This window comes from Haliotis rufescens, unplaced genomic scaffold, assembly GCF_023055435.1.
Source record: "Haliotis rufescens isolate VD_foot unplaced genomic scaffold, xgHalRufe1.0.p SCAF_18, whole genome shotgun sequence".
Taxonomy (NCBI): domain Eukaryota; kingdom Metazoa; phylum Mollusca; class Gastropoda; order Lepetellida; family Haliotidae; genus Haliotis; species Haliotis rufescens.
In genome coordinates, this window is record NW_025963868.1 from 29,807,856 (window position 1) to 29,830,843 (window position 22,988).

The window sequence follows — 22,988 nt, forward strand, 5'->3', positions numbered from 1 at the left end:
TGTGTCCTCTACTGAAATATACACAGTAGAGTCAGAACGTATGTGTCCTCTACTGAAATATACAGAGTATTGTCAGAACGTCTGTGTCCTCTACTGAAACATACAGAACGTCTGTGTCCTCTTCTGAAATATACAGAGTAGTGTGAGAACGTCTGTGTCCTCTACTGAAGTATACAGACTCTTGTCAGAACGTCTGTGTCCTCTATTGAAATATACAGAGTAGTGTCAGAACGTCTGTGTCCTCTACTGAAATATACAGAGTAGTGTCAGAACGTCTCTGGCCTCTACTGAAATATACAGAGTAGTGTCAGAACGTCTGTGTCCTCTACTGAAATATACAGAGTATTGTCAGAACGTCTGTGTCCTCTACTGAAATATACACAGTAGAGTCAGAACGTATGTGTCCTCTACTGAAATATACAGAGTATTGTCAGAACGTATGTGTCCTCTACTGAAATATACAGAGTAGTGTCAGAACGTCTGTGTCCTCTACTGAAATATACAGAGTAGTGTCAGAACGTCTGTGTCCTCTACTGAAACATACAGAACGTCTGTGTCCTCTTCTGAAATATACAGAGTAGTGTGAGAACGTCTGTGTCCTCTACTGAAATATACAGAGTAGTGTCAGAACGTCTGTGTCCTCTACTGAAGTATACAGAGTCTTGTCAGAACGTCTGTGTCCTCTACTGAAATATACAGAGTAGTGTCAGAACGTCTGTGTCCTCTACTGAAATATACGCAGTAGAGTCAGAACGTCTCTGGCCTCTACTGAAATATACAGAGTAGTGTCAGAACGTCTGTGTCCTCTACTGAAATATACAGAGTATTGTCAGAACGTATGTGCCCTCTATTGAAATATACAGAGTCTTGTCAGGACGTCTGTGTCCTCTACTGAAATATTCAGAGTAGTGTCAGAACGTCTGTGTCCTCTACTGAAATATACAGAGTCTTGTCAGAACGTCTGTGTCCTCTACTGAAATAAACAGAGTAGTGTCAAAACGTCTGTGTCCTCTACTGAAATATACAGAGTCTTGTCAGAACGTCTGTGTCCTCTACTGAAATATACAGAGTAGTGACAGAACGTCTGTGTCCTCTAATGAAATATACAGAGTAGTGTCAGAACGTCTCTGTCCTCTACTGAAATATACAGAGTAGTGTCAGCACGTCTGTGTCCTCTACTGAAATATACAGAGAAGTGTCAGAACGTCTGTGTCCTCTACTGAAATATACAGAGTCTTGTCAGAACGTCTGTGTCCTCTACTGAAATATACAGAGTAGAGTCAGAACGTCTGTGTCCTCCACTGAAATATACAGAGTATTGTCAGAACGTCTGTGTCCTCTACTGAAATATACACAGTAGAGTCAGGACGTCTGTGTCCTCTACTGAAATATACAGAGTAGTGTCAGAACGTCTGTGTCCTCTACTGAAATATACACAGTAGAGTCAGAACGTATGTGTCCTCTACTGAAATATACAGAGTATTGTCAGAACGTCTGTGTCCTCTACTGAAACATACAGAACGTCTGTGTCCTCTTCTGAAATATACAGAGTAGTGTGAGAACGTCTGTGTCCTCTACTGAAATATACAGAGTAGTGTCAGAACGTCTGTGTCCTCTACTGAAGTATACAGACTCTTGTCAGAACGTCTGTGTCCTCTACTGAAATATACAGAGTAGTGTCAGAACGTCTGTGTCCTCTACTGAAATATACACAGTAGAGTCAGAACGTCTCTGGCCTCTACTGAAATATACAGAGTAGTGTCAGAACGTCTGTGTCCTCTACTGAAATATACAGAGTATTGTCAGAACGTCTGTGTCCTCTACTGAAATATACACAGTAGAGTCAGAACGTATGTGTCCTCTACTGAAATATACAGAGTAGTATCAGAACGTCTGTGTCCTCTACTGAAATATACAGAGTAGTGTCAGAACGTCTGTGTCCTCTACTGAAATATACAGAGTAGTGTCAGAACGTCTGTGTCCTCTACTGAAACATACAGAACGTCTGTGTCCTCTTCTGAAATATACAGAGTAGTGTCAGAACGTCTGTGTCCTCTACTGAAATATACAGAGTAGTGTCAGAACGTCTGTGTCCTCTACTGAAGTATACAGAGTCTTGTCAGAACGTCTGTGTCCTCTACTGAAATATACAGAGTAGTGTCAGAACGTCTGTGTCCTCTACTGAAATATACACAGAAGAGTCAGAACGTCTCTGGCCTCTACTGAAATATACAGAGTAGTGTCAGAACGTCTGTGTCCTCTACTGAAATATACAGAGTATTGTCAGAACGTATGTGTCCTCTATTGAAATATACAGAGTCTTGTCAGGACGTCTGTGTCCTCTACTGAAATATACAGAGTAGTGTCAGAACGTCTGTGTCCTCTACTGAAATATACAGAGTCTTGTCAGAACGTCTGTGTCCTCTACTGAAATAAACAGAGTAGTGTCAAAACGTCTGTGTCCTCTACTGAAATATACAGAGTCTTGTCAGAACGTCTGTGTCCTCTACTGAAATATACAGAGTAGTGACAGAACGTCTGTGTCCTCTAATGAAATATACAGAGTAGAGTCAGGACGTCTGTGTCCTCTACTGAAATATACAGAGTAGTGTCAGAACGTCTGTGTCCTCTACTGAAATATACACAGTAGAGTCAGAACGTATGTGTCCTCTACTGAAATATGCAGAGTATTGTCAGAACGTATGTGTCCTCTACTGAAATATACAGAGTAGTGTCAGAACGTCTGTGTCCTCTACTGAAATAAACAGAGTAGTGTCAGAACGTCTGTGTCCTCTACTGAAACATACAGAACGTCTGTGTCCTCTTCTGAAATATACAGAGTAGTGTCAGAACGTCTGTGTCCTCTACTGAAATATACAGAGTAGTGTCAGAACGTCTGTGTCCTCTACTGAAGTATACAGAGTCTTGTCAGAACGTCTGTGTCCTCTACTGAAATATACAGAGTAGTGTCAGAACGTCTGTGTCCTCTACTGAAATATACAGAGTCTTGTCAGAACGTCTGTGTCCTCTACTGAAACATTCAGAGTAGTGTCAGAACGCCCGTGTCCTTTACTGAAACATACAAAGTCTTGTCAGAACGTCTATGTCCTCTACTGAAACATACAGACTCTTGTCAGAACGTCTGTGTCCTCTTCTGAAATATACAGAGTAGTGTCAGAACGTCTGTGGCCTCTACTGAAATATTCAGAGTATTGTCAGAACGTCTGTGTCTTCTACTGAAATATACAGAGTATTGTCAGAACGTCTGTGTCCTCTACTGGAATATACAGAGTAGTGTCGGAACGTCTGTGTCCTCAATGAAATATACAGAGTCTTGTCAGAACGCCTGTGTCCTCTACTGAAATATACAGAGTAGTGTCAGAACGTCTGTGTCCTCTACTGAAATATACAGAACGTCTGTGTCCTCTTCTGAAATATACAGAGTAGTGTCAGAACGTCTGTGTCCTCTACTGAAATATACAGAGTAGTGTCAGAACGTCTGTGTCCTCTACTGAAATATACACAGTAGAGTCAGAACGTCTCTGTCCTCTACTGAAATATACAGAGTAGTGTCAGAACGTCTGTGTCCTCTACTGAAATATACAGAATCTTTACAGCACGTCTGTGTCCTCTACTGAAATATACAGAGTCGTGTCAGAACGTCTGTGTCCTCTACTGAAATATACAGAGTAGTGTCAGAACGTCTGTGTCCTCTACTGAAATATACAGGGTAGTATCAGAACGTCTGTGTCCTCTACTGAAATATACAGAGTATTGTCAGAACGTATGTGTCCTCTACTGAAATATACAGAGTAGTGTCAGAACGTCTGTGTCCTCTACTGAAATATACAGAGTAGTGTCAGAACGTCTGTGTCCTCTACTGAAATATACAGGGTAGTATCAGAACGTCTGTGTCCTCTACTGAAATATACAGAGTAGAGTCAGAACGTCTGTGTCCTCTACTGAAATATACAGAGTATTGTCAGAACGTATGTGTCCTCTACTGAAATATACAGAGTAGTGTCAGAACGTCTGTGTCCTCTACTGAAATATACAGAGTAGTGACAGTACGTCTGTGTCCTCTACTGTAATATACAGAGTAGTGACAGTACGTATGTGTCCTCTACTGAAATATACAGAGTAGTGTCAGAACGTCTGTGTCCTCTACTGAAATATACAGAGTCTTGTCAGGACGTCTGTGTCCTCTACTGAAACATACAGAGTAGTGTCAGAACGTCTGTGTCCCCTACTGAAATATACAGAGTATTGTCAGAACGTCTGTGTCCTCTACTGAAATATACAGAGTATTGTCAGAACGTATGTGTCCTCTACTGAAATATACAGAGTATTGTCAGAACGTCTGTGTCCTCTACTGAAATATACAGAGTCTTGTCAGAACGTCTGTGTCGTCTACTGAAATATACAGAGTATTGTCAGAACGTATGTGTCCTCTACTGAAATATACAGAGTCTTGTCAGAACGTCTGTGTCCTCTACTGAAATATACAGAGTAGTGTCAGAACGTCTGTGTCCTCTACTGAAATATACACAGTAGAGTCAGAACGTCTCTGGCCTCTACTTAAATATACAGAGTAGTGTCAGAACGTCTGTGTCCTCTACTGAAACATTCAGAGTAGTGTCAGAACGCCCGTGTCCTTTACTGAAACATACAAAGTCTTGTCAGAACGTCTATGTCCTCTACTGAAACATACAGACTCTTGTCAGAACGTCTGTGTCCTCTACTGAAACATACAGACTCTTGTCAGAACGTCTGTGTCCTCTTCTGAAATATACAGAGTAGTGTCAGAACGTCTGTGGCCTCTACTGAAATATTCAGAGTAGTGTCAGAACGTCTGTGTCTTCTACTGAAATATACAGAGTATTGTCAGAACGTCTGTGTCCTCTACTGGAATATACAGAGTAGTGTCGGAACGTCTCTGTCCTCAATGAAATATACAGAGTCTTGTCAGAACGCCTGTGTCCTCTACTGAAATATACAGAGTAGTGTCAGAACGTCTGTGTCCTCTACTGAAATATACAGAATCTTGTCAGCACGTCTGTGTCCTCTACTGAAATATACAGAGTCGTGTCAGAACGTCTGTGTCCTCTACTGAAATATACAGAGTAGTGTCAGAACGTCTATGTCCTCTACTGAAATATACAGGGTAGTATCAGAACGTCTGTGTCCTCTACTGAAATATACAGAGTAGAGTCAGAACGTCTGTGTCCTCTACTGAAATATACAGAGTATTGTCAGAACGTATGTGTCCTCTACTGAAATATACAGAGTAGTGTCAGAACGTCTGTGTCCTCTACTGAAATATACAGAGTAGTGACAGTACGTCTGTGTCCTCTACTGTAATATACAGAGTAGTGACAGTACGTATGTGTCCTCTACTGAAATATACAGAGTAGTGTCAGAACGTCTGTGTCCTCTACTGAAATATACAGAGTCTTGTCAGGACGTCTGTGTCCTCTACTGAAATATACAGAGTAGTGTCAGAACGTCTGTGTCCCCTACTGAAATATACAGAGTATTGTCAGAACGTCTGTGTCCTCTACTGAAATATACAGAGTAGTGTCAGAACGTATGTGTCCTCTACTGAAATATACAGAGTATTGTCAGAACGTCTGTGTCGTCTACTGAAATATACAGAGTATTGTCAGAACGTATGTGTCCTCTACTGAAATATACAGAGTCTTGTCAGGACGTCTGCGTCCTCTACTGAAATATACAGAGTAGTGTCAGAACGTATGTGTCCTCTACTGAATTATACAGAGTAGGGTCAGAACGTCTGTGTCCTCTACTGAAACATACAGAGTATTGTCAGAACGTCTGTGTCCTCTACTGAAATATACAGAGTCTTGTCAGGACGTCTGTGTCCTCTACTGAAATATACAGAGTAGTGTCAGAACGTCTGTGTCCTCTACTGAAATATACAGAGTCTTGTCAGGACGTCTGTGTCCTCTACTAAAACATACAGAGTAGTGTCAGAACGTCTGTGTCCCATACTGAAATATACAGAGTATTGTCAGAACATCTGTGTCCTCTACTGAAATATACAGAGTAGTGTCAGAACGTATGTGTCCTCTACTGAAATATACACAGTATTGTCAGAACGTCTGTGTCCTCTACTGAAATATACAGAGTCTTGTCAGAACGTCTGTGTCGTCTACTGAAATATACAGAGTATTGTCAGAACGTATGTGTCCTCTACTGAAATATACAGAGTCTTGTCAGGACGTCTGCGTCCTCTACTGAAATATACAGAGTAGTGTCAGAACGTATGTGTCCTCTACTGAATTATACAGAGTAGTGTCAGAACGTCTGTGTCCTCTACTGAAACATACAGAGTATTGTCAGAAGGTCTGTGTCCTCTACTGAAATATACAGAGTCTTGTCAGAACGTCTGTGTCGTCTACTGAAATATACAGAGTAGTGTCAGAACGTCTGTGTCCTCTACTGAAACATACAAAGTCTTGTCAGAACGTCTATGTCCTCTACTGAAACATACAGACTCTTGTCAGAACGTCTGTGTCCTCTTCTGAAATATACAGAGTAGTGTCAGAACGTCTGTGTCTTCTACTGAAATATACAGAGTAGTGTCAGAACGTCTGTGTCCTCTACTGGAATATACAGAGTAGTGTCGGAACGTCTGTGTCCTCAATGAAATATACAGAGTCTTGTCAGAACGCCTGTGTCCTCTACTGAAATATACAGAGTAGTGTCAGAACGTCTGTGTCCTCTACTGAAATATACAGAACGTCTGTGTCCTCTTCTGAAATATACAGAGTAGTGTCAGAACGTCTGTGTCCTCTACTGAAATATACAGAGTAGTGTCAGAACGTCTGTGTCCTCTACTGAAATATACACAGTAGAGTCAGAACGTCCCTGTCCTCTACTGAAATATACAGAGTAGTGTCAGAACGTCTGTGTCCTCTACTGAAATATACAGAATCTTGTCAGCACGTCTGTGTCCTCTACTGAAATATACACAGTCGTGTCAGAACGTCTGTGTCCTCTACTGAAATATACAGAGTAGTGTCAGAACGTCTATGTCCTCTACTGAAATATACAGAGTAGTATCAGAACGTCTGTGTCCTCTACTGAAATATACAGAGTCTTGTCAGAACGTCTGTGTCCTCTACTGAAATATACAGAGTAGTGTCAGAACGTCTGTGTCCTCTACTGAAATATACAGAGTAGTGACAGTACGTCTGTGTCCTCTACTGTAATATACAGAGTAGTGACAGTACGTATGTGTCCTCTACTGAAATATACAGAGTAGTGTCAGAACGTCTGTGTCCTCTACTGAAATATACAGAGTCTTGTCAGGACGTCTGTGTCCTCTACTGAAACATACAGAGTAGTGTCAGAACGTATGTGTCCCCTACTGAAATATACAGAGTATTGTCAGAACGTCTGTGTCCTCTACTGAAATATACAGAGTAGTGTCAGAACGTATGTGTCCTCTACTGAAATATACAGAGTATTGTCAGAACGTCTGTGTCCTCTACTGAAATATACAGAGTCTTGTCAGAACGTCTGTGTCGTCTACTGAAATATACAGAGTATTGTCAGAACGTATGTGTCCTCTACTGAAATATACAGAGTCTTGTCAGGACGTCTGCGTCCTCTACTGAAATATACAGAGTAGTGTCAGAACGTATGTGTCCTCTACTGAATTATACAGAGTAGTGTCAGAACGTCTGTGTCCTCTACTGAAACATACAGAGTATTGTCATAACGTCTGTGTCCTCTACTGAAATATACAGAGTCTTGTCAGGACGTCTGTGTCCTCTACTGAAATATACAGAGTAGTGTCAGAACGTCTGTGTCCTCTACTGAAATATACAGAGTCTTGTCAGAACGTCTGTGTCCTCTACTGAAATATACAGAGTATTGTCAGAACGTATGTGTCCTCTATTGAAATATACAGAGTCTTGTCAGGACGTCTGTGTCCTCTACTGAAATATACAGAGTAGTGTCAGAACGTCTGTGACCTCTACTGAAATATACAGAGTCTTGTCAGAACGTCTGTGTCCTCTACTGAAATATACAGAGTATTGTCAGAACGTCTGTGTCCTCTACTGAAATATACAGAGTCTTGTCAGAACGTCTGTGTCCTCTACTGAAATATACAGAGTAGTGGCAGAACGTCTGTGTCCTCTAATGAAATATACAGAGTAGTGTCAGAACGTCTCTGTCCTCTACTGAAATATACAGAGTAGTGTCAGAACGTCTGTGTCCTCTACTGAAATATACAGAGTAGTGTCAGAACGTCTGTGTCCTCTACTGAAATATACACAGTAGAGTCAGAACGTCTGTGTCCTCCACTGAAATATACAGAGTATTGTCAGAACGTCTGTGTCTCTACTGAAATATACAGAGTATTGTCAGAACGTCTGTGTCCTCTACTGAAATATACACAGTAGAGTCAGGACGTCTGTGTCCTCTACTGAAATATACAGAGTAGTGTCAGAACGTCTGTGTCCTCTACTGAAATATACAGAGAATTTTTAGAACGCCTGTGTCCTCTACTGAAATATACAGAGTAGTGTCAGAACGTCTGTGTCCTCTACTGAAATATACAGAGTAGTGTCAGAACGTCTGTGTCCTCTACTGAAATATACAGAGAAATTTTAGAACGCCTGTGTCCTCTACTGAAATATACAGAGTAGTGTCAGAACGTCTGTGTGCTCCACTGAAATATACAGAGTCTTGTCAGAACGTCTGTGTCCTCTACTGAAATATACAGAGTCTTGTCAGAACGTCTATGACCTCTACTGAAATATACAGAGTAGTGTCAGAACGTGTGTGTCCTCTACTGAAATATACAGAGTCTTGTCAGAACGTCTGTGTCCTGTACTGAAATATACAGAGTAGTGGCAGAACGTCTGTGTCCTCTACTGAAATATACAGAGTAGTGTCAGAAAGCCTGTGTCCTCCTCTACTTCAATATGCACAGACAACAAGAGGACAGGACACATTAAGACTTACTCTCGCGTGGCACCAGCGTGTCGGCATAGTACCGGAACTCGAAGCCTATGTTCCCCATGTTCATCATGCTCTTGTGCATGTTCATGTCGTCTGCCGTGAAGGTAAGCATCAGTACCTGGCCGGTACCGCGGTACACTGGCTTCCGGTTGCCACACCACTCACCCAACTTTGCAGAGTCAGGGCCGTCGCCTGGAACGGGATGAGAGATGTCAGTGATGATGATTGACAGAAACGAAAACTCTTGTCTCCATCCCCCTCTCCACCGGTCTCTCCACCCTCTCACAACCATCTCGCCCCCCCCCCTCCCCGTTTCTCCCCCCTCTCTCACTCCACCTCCTCACCACCGGTCTCTCTTCTCTCTCTCCTCACACTCACCATATATCTTTCCACCCCCTGTCCTCCCCTCTCTCCCTAACCCTCTCTCCTCCCTCTCTCCATACACCACCTCTTCCCCACTCACTCACAACCATCTCTCCCCATCCTCTCTCCCTATCCTCTCTCCCCATCCTCCTCTCCCTACGCTCTCTCCTCCTCTCTCCTCACGCTCACCACCTCTTCCCCACTCACTCACAGCCATCTCTCCCCATCCTCTCTCCCATCCTCTTCCCCTACCCTCTCTCCTCCTCCTCTCTCCCCATCCTCTTCCCCCTACCCCCTCTCCCCCTCTCTCCTCACGCTCACCACCTCTTCCCCACTCACTCACAACGATCTCTTCACATCCTCTCTCCCCATCCTCTTCCCCCTACCCTCTCTCCTCCTCTCTCTCCATCCTCTTGCCCCTATCCTCTCTCCCCATCCTCTCTCCCCATCCTCTCCCCCTACCATCTCTCCCCATCCCTTTCTCTTCACGCTCACCACCTTTCCCCCACTCACTCACAACGATCTCTTCCCATCCTCTTCCCCCCACCCTCTCTCCCAATCCTCTCTCCACATCCTCTCTCCCCATCCTCTTCCCCTACCCCCTCTCCCCATCCCTTTCTCCTCACACTCACCACCTCTTCCCCACTCACTCACAACGATCTCTTCCCATCCTCTCTCCCTATCCTCTCTCCCCACCCCTCTCTCCACATCCTCTCTCCCCATCCTCTTCCCCTACCCCCTCTCCCCATCCCTTTCTCCTCACACTCACCACCTGTTCCCCACTCACTCACAACGATCTCTTCCCATCCTCTCTCCCCATCCTCTCCCCCTACCCCCTCTCCCCATCCCTCTCTCCTCACACTCACCACCTGTTCCCCACTCACTCACAACGATCTCTTCCCATCCTCTCTCCCCATCCTCTCCCCCTACCCCCTCTCCCCATCCCTCTCTCCTCACACTCACCACCTGTTCCTCACTCACTCACAGCGATCTCTTCCCAATCCTCCCTCCCCATCCTCTCTCCCTATCCTTCCTCCCCATCCTCTCTCCGCATCCTCTCTCCCTATGCTCTCTCCCCATCCCTCTCTCCCTCCCCATCCTCTCTCCCTATCCTCTCTCCCCATCCTCTCTCCCTATCCTCTCTCCCTATCCTCTCTCCCCATCCTCTCTCCCTATCCTCTCTCCCTATCCTCTCTCCCCATCCTCTCTCCGCATCCCTCTCTCCCTCCCTATCCTCTCTCCCCATCCTCTCTCCCTATCCTCTCTCCCTATCCTCTCTCCCTATCCTCTCTCCCCATCCTCTCTCCCTATCCTCTCTCCCTATCCTCTCTCCCCATCCTCTCTCCCCATCCTCTCTCCCTATCCTCTCTCCCCATCCTCTCTCCCTATCCTCCCTCCCCATCCTCTTCCCCTACCCCCTCTCCCCATCCCTCTCTCCTCACACTCACCACCTGTTCCCCACTCACTCACAACGATCTCTTCCCATCCCTCTCTCCCAATCCTCCCTCCCCATCCTCTCTCCCAATCCTTCCTCCCCATCCTCTCTCCCTATCCTCCCTCCCCATCCTCTTCCCCTATCCTCTCTCCCCATCCTCTTCCCCTATCCTCTCTCCCCATCCTCTCTCCCTATCCTTCCTCCCCATCCTCTCTCCCTATCCTTCCTCCCCATCCTCTCTCCCTATCCTTCCTCCCCATCCTCTCTCCCAATCCTCCCTCCCCATCCTCTCTCCCTATCCTCCCTCCCCATCCTCTTCCCCTATCCTCTCTCCCCATCCTCTTCCCCTATCCTCTCTCCCCATCCTCTCTCCCTATCCTTCCTCCCCATCCTCTCTCCCTATCCTTCCTCCCCATCCTCTCTCCCTATCCTTCCTCCCCATCCTCTCTCCCTATCCTTCCTCCCCATCCTCTCTCCCTATCCTTCCTCCCCATCCTCTCTCCCTATCCTTCCTCCCCATCCTCTCTCCGCATCCTCTCTCCCTCCCCATCCCTCTCTCCCTCCCCATCCTCTCTCCGCATCCTCTCTCCCTCCCCATCCCTCTCTCCCTCCCCATCCTCTCTCCCCATCCTCTCTCCCAATCCTTCCTCCCCATCCTCTCTCCCTATCCTTCCTCCCCATCCTCTCTCCCTATCCTCTCTCCCCATCCTCTCTCCCTATCCTCCCTCCCCATCCTCTTCCCCTACCCCCTCTCCCCATCCTCTCTCCCTATCCTTCCTCCCCATCCTCTCTCCCTATCCTTCCTCCCCATCCTCTCTCCCTATCCTTCCTCCCCATCCTCTCTCCCTATCCTCTCTCCCCATCCTCTCTCCACATCCTCTCTCCCCATCCTCTCTCCCAATCCTCCCTCCCCATCCTCTCTCCCTATCCTTCCTCCCCATCCTCTCTCCGCATCCTCTCTCCCTATGCTCCCTCCCCATCCCTCTCTCCCCATCCTCTCTCCCTCCCCATCCCTCTCTTCCTCCCCATCCTCTCTCCGCATCCTCTCTCCCTATGCTCTCTCCCCATCCCTCTCTCCCTCCCCATCCCTCTCTTCCTCCCCATCCTCTCTCCCTATCCTCTCTCCCCATCCTCCCTCCCCATCCTCTCTCCCCATCCTCCCTCCCCATCCTCTCTCCCTATCCTTCCTCCCCATCCTCTCTCCGCATCCTCTCTCCCTATGCTCTCTCCCCATCCCTCTCTCCCTCCCCATCCTCCCTCCCCATCCTCTCTCCCCATCCTCTCTCCCTATCCTCTCTCCCTATCCTCTCTCCCCATCCTCTCTCCCCATCCTCTCTCCCTATGCTCTCTCCCCATCCCTCTCTCCCTCCCCATCCTCCCTCCCCATCCTCTCTCCCCATCCTCTCTCCCTATCCTCTTTCCCTATCCTCCCTCCCCATCCTCTTCCCCTACCCCTTCTCCCCATCCCTCTCTCCTCACACTCACCACCTGTTCCTCACTCACTCACAGCGATCTCTTCCCATCCCTCTCTCCCAATCCTCTCTCCCCATCCTCTCTCCACATCCTCTCTCCCCATCCTCTCTCCCTATCCTCTCTCCCCATCCCTCTCCTCACACTCACCACCTCTTCCGCACTCACTCACAACGATCTCTTCCCAGCCTCTCTCTCTATCCTCCCTCCCTATCCTCTCTCCCTATCCTCCCTCCCCATCCTCTCTCCCTATCCTCTCTCCCAATCCCTCTCCTCACACTCACCACCTCTTCCCCATCCCTCTCCTCACACTCACCACCTCTTCCCCACTCTCTCACAACCATCTCTCTGCCCTTCTCTCCACCTTCTATTCCCCATCTCTTTACCCTTTCACCGCACCTCACTCCTCCTTCTCACAATTCCTTTCTTCCCTTTATCCAACCTCTCCACCATATATATATATTTATATACCATATATACTTCTCACCATCATTGACAAAGGCGTAATCGCTGCAGTCTTCGGGCAAGTTGGATTCCAGCACCTCAATAACCACTACATAATCGGGACGATAAGATACAAATCTCCACGAGCACTTGGAAAAGCTGGAACAATACATACAAAACAAAGGTAGGACGTGAACAATGCTGAAATATTCGCCACATTAACACACAGAGCTGAAACAGAACTAAAGGGTATTGAGGTTAGGTAGGTGTACTCACAGTGGGTATTGCATGGAGGCTAGCCAAGTGTACTCATAGTGGGAATTGCATGGAGGGTAGCTAGGTGTACTCACAGTAGGCATTGCTTTGGGAAGTTAGGTGTACTCATTGTGGGTATTGCATTGGGAAGTTAGGTGAACTCATAGTGGGTATTGCATGGGGAAGTTAGGTGTACTCTTAGTGGGTATTGCATGGGGAAGTTAGGTGTACTCACACTGGGTATTGCATGGGGAAGTTAGGAGTACTCATAGTGGGAATTGCATGGAGGCTAGCTAGGTGTACTCACAGTAGGCATTGCTTTCGGAAGTTAGGTGTACTCATTGTGGGTATTGCATTGGGAAGTTAGGTGTACTCACACTGGGTATTGCATGGGGAAGTTAGGTGTACTCACACTGGGTATTGCATGGGGAAGTTAGGCGTACTCATAGTGGGTATTGCATGGGGAAGTTAGGTGTACTCATAGTGGGTATTGCATGGGGAGGTTAGGTGTATACACAGTGGATATTGCATGGGGAAGTTAGGTGTACTCACACTGGGTATTGCATGGAGCTAGCTAAGTGTACTCATAGTGGGTATTGCATGGGGAAGTTAGGTGTACTCACACTGGGTATTGCATGGAGGCTAGCTAGGTGTACTCACAGTGAGTATTGCATGGGGAAGTTAGGTGTACTCATAGTGGGTATTGCATGGGGAAGTTAGGTGTACTCATAGTGGGTATTGCATGGGGAAGTTAGGTGTACTCATAGTGGGTATTGCATGGGGAAGTTAGGTGTACTCACACTGGGTATTGCATGGGGAAGTTAGGTGTACTCATAGTGGGTATTGCATGGGGAAGTTAGGTGTACTCATAGTGAGTATTGCATGGGGAAGTTAGGTGTACTCATAGTGGGTATTGTATGGGGAAGTTCGGTGTACTCACACTGGGTATTGCATGGGGAAGTTAGGTGTACTCATAGTGGGTATTGCATGGGGAAGTTAGGTGTACTCACACTGGGTATTGCATGGGGAAGTTAGATGTACTCACACTGGGTATTGCATGGGGAAGTTAGGTGTACTCTTAGTGGGTATTGCATGGGGAAGTTAGGTGTACTCATAGTGAGTATTGCATGGGGAAGTTAGGTGTACTCACACTGGGTATTGCATGGAGCTAGCTAAGTGTACTCATAGTGGGTATTGCATGGGGAAGTTAGGTGTACTCATAGTGGGTATTGCATGGGGAAGTTAGGTGTACTCACACTGGGTATTGCATGGAGGCTAGCTAGGTGTACTCACAGTGGGGGTTGCGTGGGGAAGTTAGGTGTACTCATAGTGGGTATTGCATGGGGAAGTTAGGTGTACTCATAGTGGGTATTGCATGGGGAAGTTAGGTGTACTCATAGTGGGTATTGCATGGGGAAGTTAGGTGTACTCACAGTGGGTATTGCATGGGGAAGTTAGGTGTACTCATAGTTGGTATTGCATGGGGAAGTTAGGTGTACTCATAGTGGGTATTGCATGGGGAAGTTAGGTGTATACACAGTGGATATTGCATGGGGAAGTTAGGTGTACTGACTCTGGATATTGCATGGAGCTAGCTACATGTAGGTGTACTCACAGTGGATATTGCATGGAGTTAGCTACATGTAGGTGTACTCACAGTGGATATTGCATGGGGAAGTTAGGCGTACTCATAGTGGGTATTGCATGGGGAAGTTAGGTGTACTCATAGTGGGTATTGCATGGGGAAGTTAGGTGTACTCATAGTGGGTATTGCATGGGGAAGTTAGGTGTACTCACACTTGGTATTGCATGGATCTAGCTAGGAGTACTCACAGTGGATATTGCATGGGGCTAGCTAGGTTTACTCACACTGGGTATTGCATGGAGCTAGCTACAGGTAAGTACTCACAGTCGATATTGCATGGAGCTAGATAGGTGTACTCACACTGGGTATTGCATGGAGCTAGCTAGGTGTACTCACAGTGGATATTGCATGGAGCTAGCTAGGTGTACTCACAGTGGATATTGCATGGAGCTAGCTGGGTGTACTCACAGTGGATATTGCATGGAGCTAGCTAGGTGTACTCACACTGGGTATTGCATGGAGCTAGCTAGGTGTACTCACAGTGGATATTGCATGGAGCTAGCTAGATGTACTCACAGTGGATATGGCATGGAGCTAGCTAGGTGTACTCACACTGGGTATTGCATGGAGCTAGCTAGGTGTACTCACAGTGGATATTGCATGGAGCTAGCTAGGTGTACTCACAGTGGATATTGCATGGAGCTAGCTAGGGGTACTCACAGTGGATATTGCATGGAGCTAGCTAGGTGTACTCACACTGGGTATTGCATGGAGCTAGCTAGGTGTACTCACACTGGGTATTGCATGGAGCTAGCTAGGTGTACTCACAGTGGATATTGCATGGAGCTAGCTAGGTGTACTCACACTGGGTATTGCATGGAGCTAGCTAGGTGTACTCACAGTGGATATTGCATGGAGCTAGCTAGGTGTACTCACAGTGGATATTGCATGGGGAAGTTAGGGGATTTCATGATGACCTTCTCTCGCTTCGCCAGGATGTTCATCATTTCGGGGCAACCTCCTTCCTCTGTGGACAGTTAACATCATCTATATGTGTAGGTATGTATGAAATTAACACAGACATACTTTACTATGACGCCACTACTTCCTTCTTAGAGAGAAGCATTTCTCCATGACGCAACTACTTCCTTCTTAGAGAGAAGCATTTCTCCATGATGCCACTACTTCCTTCTTAGAGAGAAGCATTTATCCATGATGCCACTACTTCCTTCTTAGAGAGATGTATTTCTCCATGACGCAACTACTTCCTTCTTTGAGAGAAGCATTTATCCATGATGCCACTACTTACTTCTTACAGAGAAGTATTTTACCATCATACCACTACTTCCTTCTTCTAGCGACGTATTTGACCATAATGCCACTACTTACTTCTTACAGAGAAGTATTTCACCATGACCTTCCCATCCATCATTTTATGATTTGTCATGATTTTGTAGGTGAGAGTTGGACCAGTGCCGGAAAACATCTTCTTGAACGACCCACACATCTTTTCCCCAGTTGACGTCGTGTCTGCTCCTGAAACACATGTCAACATCCATTGAATTTTCTGGAGGGTCGAGGGAGGGAGAACTGAGAGGAAGGGAAGGAGGGGGTGGGTTGCTGCGTTGAGAGGGTGGCGGGGACTGAATGGGAGAGGGAGGGAGGGAGAACTGAGAGGAAGGGAAGGAGGGGGTGGGTTGCTGCGGTGAGAGGGTGGCGGGGACTGAATGGGAGAGGGAGGGAGGGAGGGAGACCTGAGAGGAAGGGAAGGAGGGGGTGGGTTGCTGCGTTGAGAGGGTGGCGGGGACTGAATGGGAGAGGGAGGGAGGGAGAACTGAGAGGAAGGGAAGGAGGGGGTGGGTTGCTGCGGTGAGAGAGTGGCGGGGACTGAATGGGAGAGGGAGGGAGGGAGGGAGACCTGAGAGGAAGGGAAGGAGGGGGTGGGTTGCTGCGTTGAGAGGGTGGCGGGGACTGAATGGGAGAGGGAGGGAGGGAGAACTGAGAGGAAGGGAAGGAGGGGGTGGGTTGCTGCGTTGAGAGGGTGGCGGGGACTGAATGGGAGAGGGAGGGAGGGAGAACTGAGAGGAAGGGAAGGAGGGGGTGGGTTGCTGCGGTGAGAGGGTGGCGGGGACTGAATGGGAGAGGGAGGGAGGGAGAACTGAGAGGAAGGGAAGGAGGGGGTGGGTTGCTGCGGTGAGAGGGTGGCGGGGACTGAATGGGAGAGGGAGGGAGGGAGAACTGAGAGGAAGGGAAGGAGGTGGTGGGTTGCTGCGGTGAGAGGGTGGCGGGGACTGAATGGGAGAGGGAGGGAGGGAGAACTGAGAGGAAGGGAAGGAGGGGGTGGGTTGCTGCGGTGAGAGGGTGGCGGGGACTGAATGGGAGAGGGAGGGAGGGAGAACTGAGAGGAAGGGAAGGAGGTGGTGGGTTGCTGCGGTGAGAGGGTGGCGGGGACTGAATGGGAGAGGGAGGGAGGCAGGTAGGATGAGGCAGAGAATCATTATAGTCAGTTCGTCAAAATACAAGCAAACGAAGAGGGTGACAAATTTTTACCCACAAAGCGCTACATTTTCAGACCATCCAGTGAATGATGTACTTTTGTGTAATGTGTATAACGCAGGAGGATAACATACTATTTCAAGCACTGTTCAAGACTATATTTCATTGAAACATTCCAGCTACACAATCATACAGAGTGACACAGTTGAAGCGTTGTACTCATACCGTTATAGACAGTGCCACAGTCACCCATGCCCCCTTACTATCATACACAGTGACACAGTCACCCATGTCGCCTTACCATCATGCATAGTGACACAGTCACCCATGTCCCCTTACCATCATACACAGTGACACAGTCACCCATGTCCCCTTACCACCATACACAGTGACACAGTCACCCATGTCCCCTTACCATCATACACAGTGACACAGTCACCCATGTCCCCTTATCGTCATGCATAGTGACACAGTCACCCATGTCCCCCTACCATCATACACTCTGACACAGTCACCCATGTCCCCTTACCATCATACACAGTGACACAGTCACCCATGTCCCCTTACCATCATACACAGTGACACAGTCACCCATGTCCCCTTACCATCATACACAGTGACACAGTCACCCATGTCCCCTTACCATCATACACAGTGACACACTCACCCATGTCCCCTTACCATCATACACAGTGACACAGTCACCCATGTCACCTTACCATCATACACAGTGACACAGTCATCCATGTCCCCTTACCATCATACACAGTGACACAGTCACCCATGTCCCCTTACCATCATACACAGTGACACAGTCACCCATGTCCCCTTACCATCATACACAGTCACCCATGTCCCCTTACCATCATACACAGTGACACACTCACCCATGTCCCCTTACCATCATACCCAGTGACACACTAACCCATGTCCCCTTACCATCATACCCAGTGACACAGTCATCTATGTCCCCTTACCATCATACAAAGTCACCCATGTCCCCTTACCATCATACACAGTGACAAAGTCACCCATGTCCCCTTACCATCATACACAGTGACACACTCACCCATGTCCCCTTACCATCATACACAGTGACACAGTCACCCATTTTCCCTTACCATCATACACAGTGACACAGTCACCCATGTCCCCTTACCATCATACACAGTGACACAGTCACCCATGTCCCCTTACCATCATACCCAGTGACACAGTCACCCATGTCCCCTTACCATCATACACAGCCACCCATGTCCCCTTACCATCATACACAGTGACACACTCACCCATGTCCCCTTACCATCATACACAGTGACACATTCACCCATGTCCCCTTACCATCATACACAGTGACACAGTCACCCATGTCCCCTTACCATCATACACAGTGACACAGTCACCCATGTCCCCTTACCATCATACACAATGACACAGTCACCCATGTCACCTTACCATCATACACAGTGACACAGTCACCCATGTCACCTTACCATCATACACAGTGACACAGTCATCCATGTCCCCTTACCATCATACACAGTGACACAGTCACCCATGTCCACTTACCATCATACACAGTCACCCATGTCCCCTTACCATCATACACAGTGACACACTCACCCATGTCCCCTTACCATCATACCCAGTGACACACTCACCCATGTCCTCTTACCATCATTCCCAGTGACACAGTCATCTATGTCCCCTTACCATCATACACAGTCACCCATGTCCCCTTACCATTTTACACAGTGACACAGTCACCCATGTCCCCTTACCATCATACACAGTGACACACTCACACATGTCCCCTTACCATCATACACAGTGACACAGTCACCCATTTTCCCTTACCATCATACACAGTGACACAGTCACCCATGTCCCCTTACCATCATACACAGTGACACAGTCACCCATGTCCCCTTACCATCAAACACAGTGACACACTCACCCATGTCCCCTTACCATCATACACAGTGACACAGTCACCCATGCCCCCTTACCATCATACACAGTGACACAGTCACCCATGTCCCCTTACCATCATACACAGTGACACAGTGACCCATGTCCCCTTACCATCATACACAGTGACACAGTCACCCATGTCCCCTTACCATCATACACAGTCACCCATGTCCCCTTACCATCATACACAGTGACACAGTCACCCATGTCCCCTTACCATCATACACAGTGACACAATCACCCATGTCCTCTTACCATCATACACAGTCACCCATGTCCCCTTACCATCATACACAGTGACACAGTGACCCATGTCCCCTTACCATCATACACAGTCACCCATGTCCCCTTACCATCATACACAGTGACACAGTCACCCATGTCCCCTTACCATCATACACAGTGACACAGTCACCCATGTCCTCTTACCATCATACACAGTGACACAGTCACCCATGTCCTCTTACCATCATACCCAGTGACACACTCACCCATGTCCTCTTCCATCATACCCAGTGACACAGTCACCCATGTCCCCTTACCATCATACCCAGTGACACAGTCATCCATGTCCTCTTACCATCATACCGAGTGACACAGTCACCCATGTCCTCTTACCATCATACACAGTGACACAGTCACCCATGTCCTCTTCCATCATACACAGTGACACAGTCACCCATGTCCTCTTCCATCATACACAGTGACACAGTCACCCATGTCCTCTTCCATCAAACACAGTGACACAGTCACCCATGTCCCCTTACCATCATACACAGTGACACACTCACCCATGTCCTCTTACCATCATACACAGTGACACAGTCACCCATGTCCCCTTACCATCATACACAGTCACCCATGTCCCCTTACCATCATACACAGTGACACAGTCGTTCATGTCCCCTTACCATCATACCCAGTGACACAGTCGTCCATGTCCCCTTACCATCATGCACAGTGACACAGTCACCCATGTCCCCTTGCCATCATACTCAGTCAACCATGTCCCTTTACCATCATACACAGTGACACAGTCACCCATGTTCCCTTACCATCATACACAGTGACACACTCACCCATGTCCCCTTACCATCATACACATTGACACGGTCACCCATGTCCCCTTACCATCATACACAGTGACACAGTCACCCATGTCCTCTTACCATCATACACAGTGACACAGTCACCCATGTCCCCTTACCATCATACACAGTGACACACTCACCCATGTCCTCTTACCATCATACACAGTGACACAGCCACCCATGTCCCCTTACCATCATACACAGTCACCCATGTCCCCTTACCATCATACACAGTGACACAGTCGTTCATGTCCCCTTACCATCATACCCAGTGACACAGTCGTCCATGTCCCCTTACCATCATGCACAGTGACACAGTCACCCACGTCCCCTTGCCATCATACACAGTCAACCATGTCCCTTTACCATCATACACAGTGACACAGTCACCCATGTTCCCTTACCATCATACACAGTGACACAGTCACCCATGTCCCCTTACCATCATACACAGTGACACACTCACCCATGTCCCCTTACCATCATACACAGTGACACAGTCACCTATGTCCCCTTACCATCATACACAGTGACACAGTCACCCATGTCCTCTTACCATCATACACAGTGACACACTCACCTATGTCCCCTTACCATCTTACACAGTGACACAGTCACCCATGTCCCCTTACCATCATACACAGTCACCCATGTCCCCTTACCATCATACACAGAGACACACTCACCCATGTACCTTTACCATCATACACAGTGACACAGTCACCTATGTCCCTTTACCATCATACACAGTGACACAGTCACCCATGTCCCTTTACCATCATACACAGTGACACAGTCACCCATGTCCCCTTACCATCATACACAGTCATCCATGTCCCCTTATCATCATAAACAGAGACACACTCTACCATGTCCCTTTACCATCATACACAGTGACACAGTCACCTATGTCCCTTTACCATCATACACAGTGACACAGTCACCCATGTCCTCTTACCATCATACACATTGACACACTCACCCATGTCCCCTTACCATCATACACAGTGACACAGTCACCCATGTCCTCTTACCATCATACACAGTGACACAGTCACCCATGTCCCCTTACCATCATACACAGTGACACAGTCACCCATGTCCTCTTACCACCATACACAGTGACACAGTCACCCATGTCCTCTTACCATCATACACAGTGACACAGTCACCCATGTCCTCTTACCATCATACACATTGACACAGTCACCCATGTCCCCTTACCATCATACACAGTGACACACTCACCCATGTCCCCTTACCATCATACACAGTGACACAGTGACCCATGTCCCCTTACCATCATACACAGTGACACAGTCACCCATGTCCCCTTACCATCATACACAGTGACACAGTCACCCATGTCCCCTTGCCATCATACACAGTCAACCATGTCCCGTTACCATCATACACAGTCAACCATGTCCCTTTACCATCATACACAGTGACACAGTCACCCATGTCCCCTTACCATCATACACAGTCACCCATGTCCCCTTACCATCATACACAGAGACATACTCATCCATTTCCCTTTACCATCATACACAGTGACACAGTCACCTATGTCCCTTTACCATCATACACAGTGACACAGTCACCAATGTCCCCTTACCATCATACACAGAGACACACTCACCCATGTCCCTTTACCATCATACACAGTGACACAGTCACCTATGTCCCTTTACCATCATACACAGTGACACAGTCACCCATGTCCCCTTACCATCATACACAGTGACACAGTCACCCATGTCCCCTTCCATCATACACAGTGACACAGTCACCCATGTCCTCTTACCATTATACACAGTGACACAGTCACCCATGTCCCCTTACCATCATACACAGTGACACAGTCACCCATGTCCCCTTACCATCATACACAGTGACACAGTCACCCATGTCCTCTTACCATCATACACAGTGACACACTCACCCATGTCCCCTTACCATCATACACAGTGACACAGTCACCCATGTCCTCTTACCATCATACACAGTGACACAGTCGTTAATGTCCATCAGGGTCGACTCAATGTGAACATTCACCACCTCATCTGCCATTGGCGACATCACTTTGTACACGCATTGCGAGTCTCTGGAACGGAGACAACATGTACTTCTTAATACCTGGCATCAAGATCATGATATGACGTCCTGAAGGGAGAACGGATACATTTGCAAGGGATCGGTCGCCTATTTTTTTAGTTCATGTTGTGAATATTCAGGAATCAGGTTACGTTTCAGATGTGACTATGTGGTGAGAGCAAATAGAACTGGATCCATATATCCAGCGAGCACCTGTTGAGTGAGTGAGTGAATTTGATTTTACGCCGCTTTTAGCAATATTCCAGCCATATCACGGCGGGGGACACCAGAAATGGGCTTCATACATTGTACCAATGTCGGGAATCGAACCCGGGTCTTCGGCGTGATGAGCGAACGCTTTAACCACTAGGCTACCCGACCGCCCCCGATCACCTGTTGAGAGAGTCCTTAAATTAAATAATTCATTTTCATGTTTATTCCAACTGCCTACAGCGTTATGGAAGGTCAATCCTTTAGAAAGTCCAAGTACCCAGAGTGTTATAGATGGTAACTCCTTCATATTGTCCAAGGGACCGTCGGGTAGCCTAGTGGTTAAAGCGTTCGCTCGTCACGCCGAAGACCCGGGATTGATTCCCGACATGGGTACAATGTGTGAAGCCCATTTCTGGTGTCCCCCGCCGTGATATTGCTGGAATATTGCTAAAAGCGGCGTAAAACCATACTCACTCACTCACTCATATTGTCCAAGTACTCAGAGTGTTAGAGGTGGTATCTCCTTCATATTGTCCAAGTACCCAGAGTGTTATGGATGGTATCTCCT

The 22,988-nt window shown here is 47.3% G+C and overlaps 1 protein-coding gene across 1 annotated transcript in view; it reads right to left on the bottom strand.

Moving 5' to 3' along the window:
• Nucleotides 1-22,988, bottom strand: part of LOC125381562 (deleted in malignant brain tumors 1 protein-like) — a 56,789-nt gene that overhangs the window by 9,475 nt on the left and 24,326 nt on the right. Inside the window, exons 12-16 of the mRNA XM_048398573.1 lie at nt 22,108-22,217; nt 15,939-16,085; nt 15,486-15,576; nt 12,753-12,868; nt 9,001-9,189 (exon numbers count right to left, since the gene is read on the bottom strand). Coding sequence (XP_048254530.1) covers nt 9,001-9,189; nt 12,753-12,868; nt 15,486-15,576; nt 15,939-16,085; nt 22,108-22,217 — 653 coding nt within the window. The remainder of the gene's footprint in view (nt 1-9,000; nt 9,190-12,752; nt 12,869-15,485; nt 15,577-15,938; nt 16,086-22,107; nt 22,218-22,988) is intronic.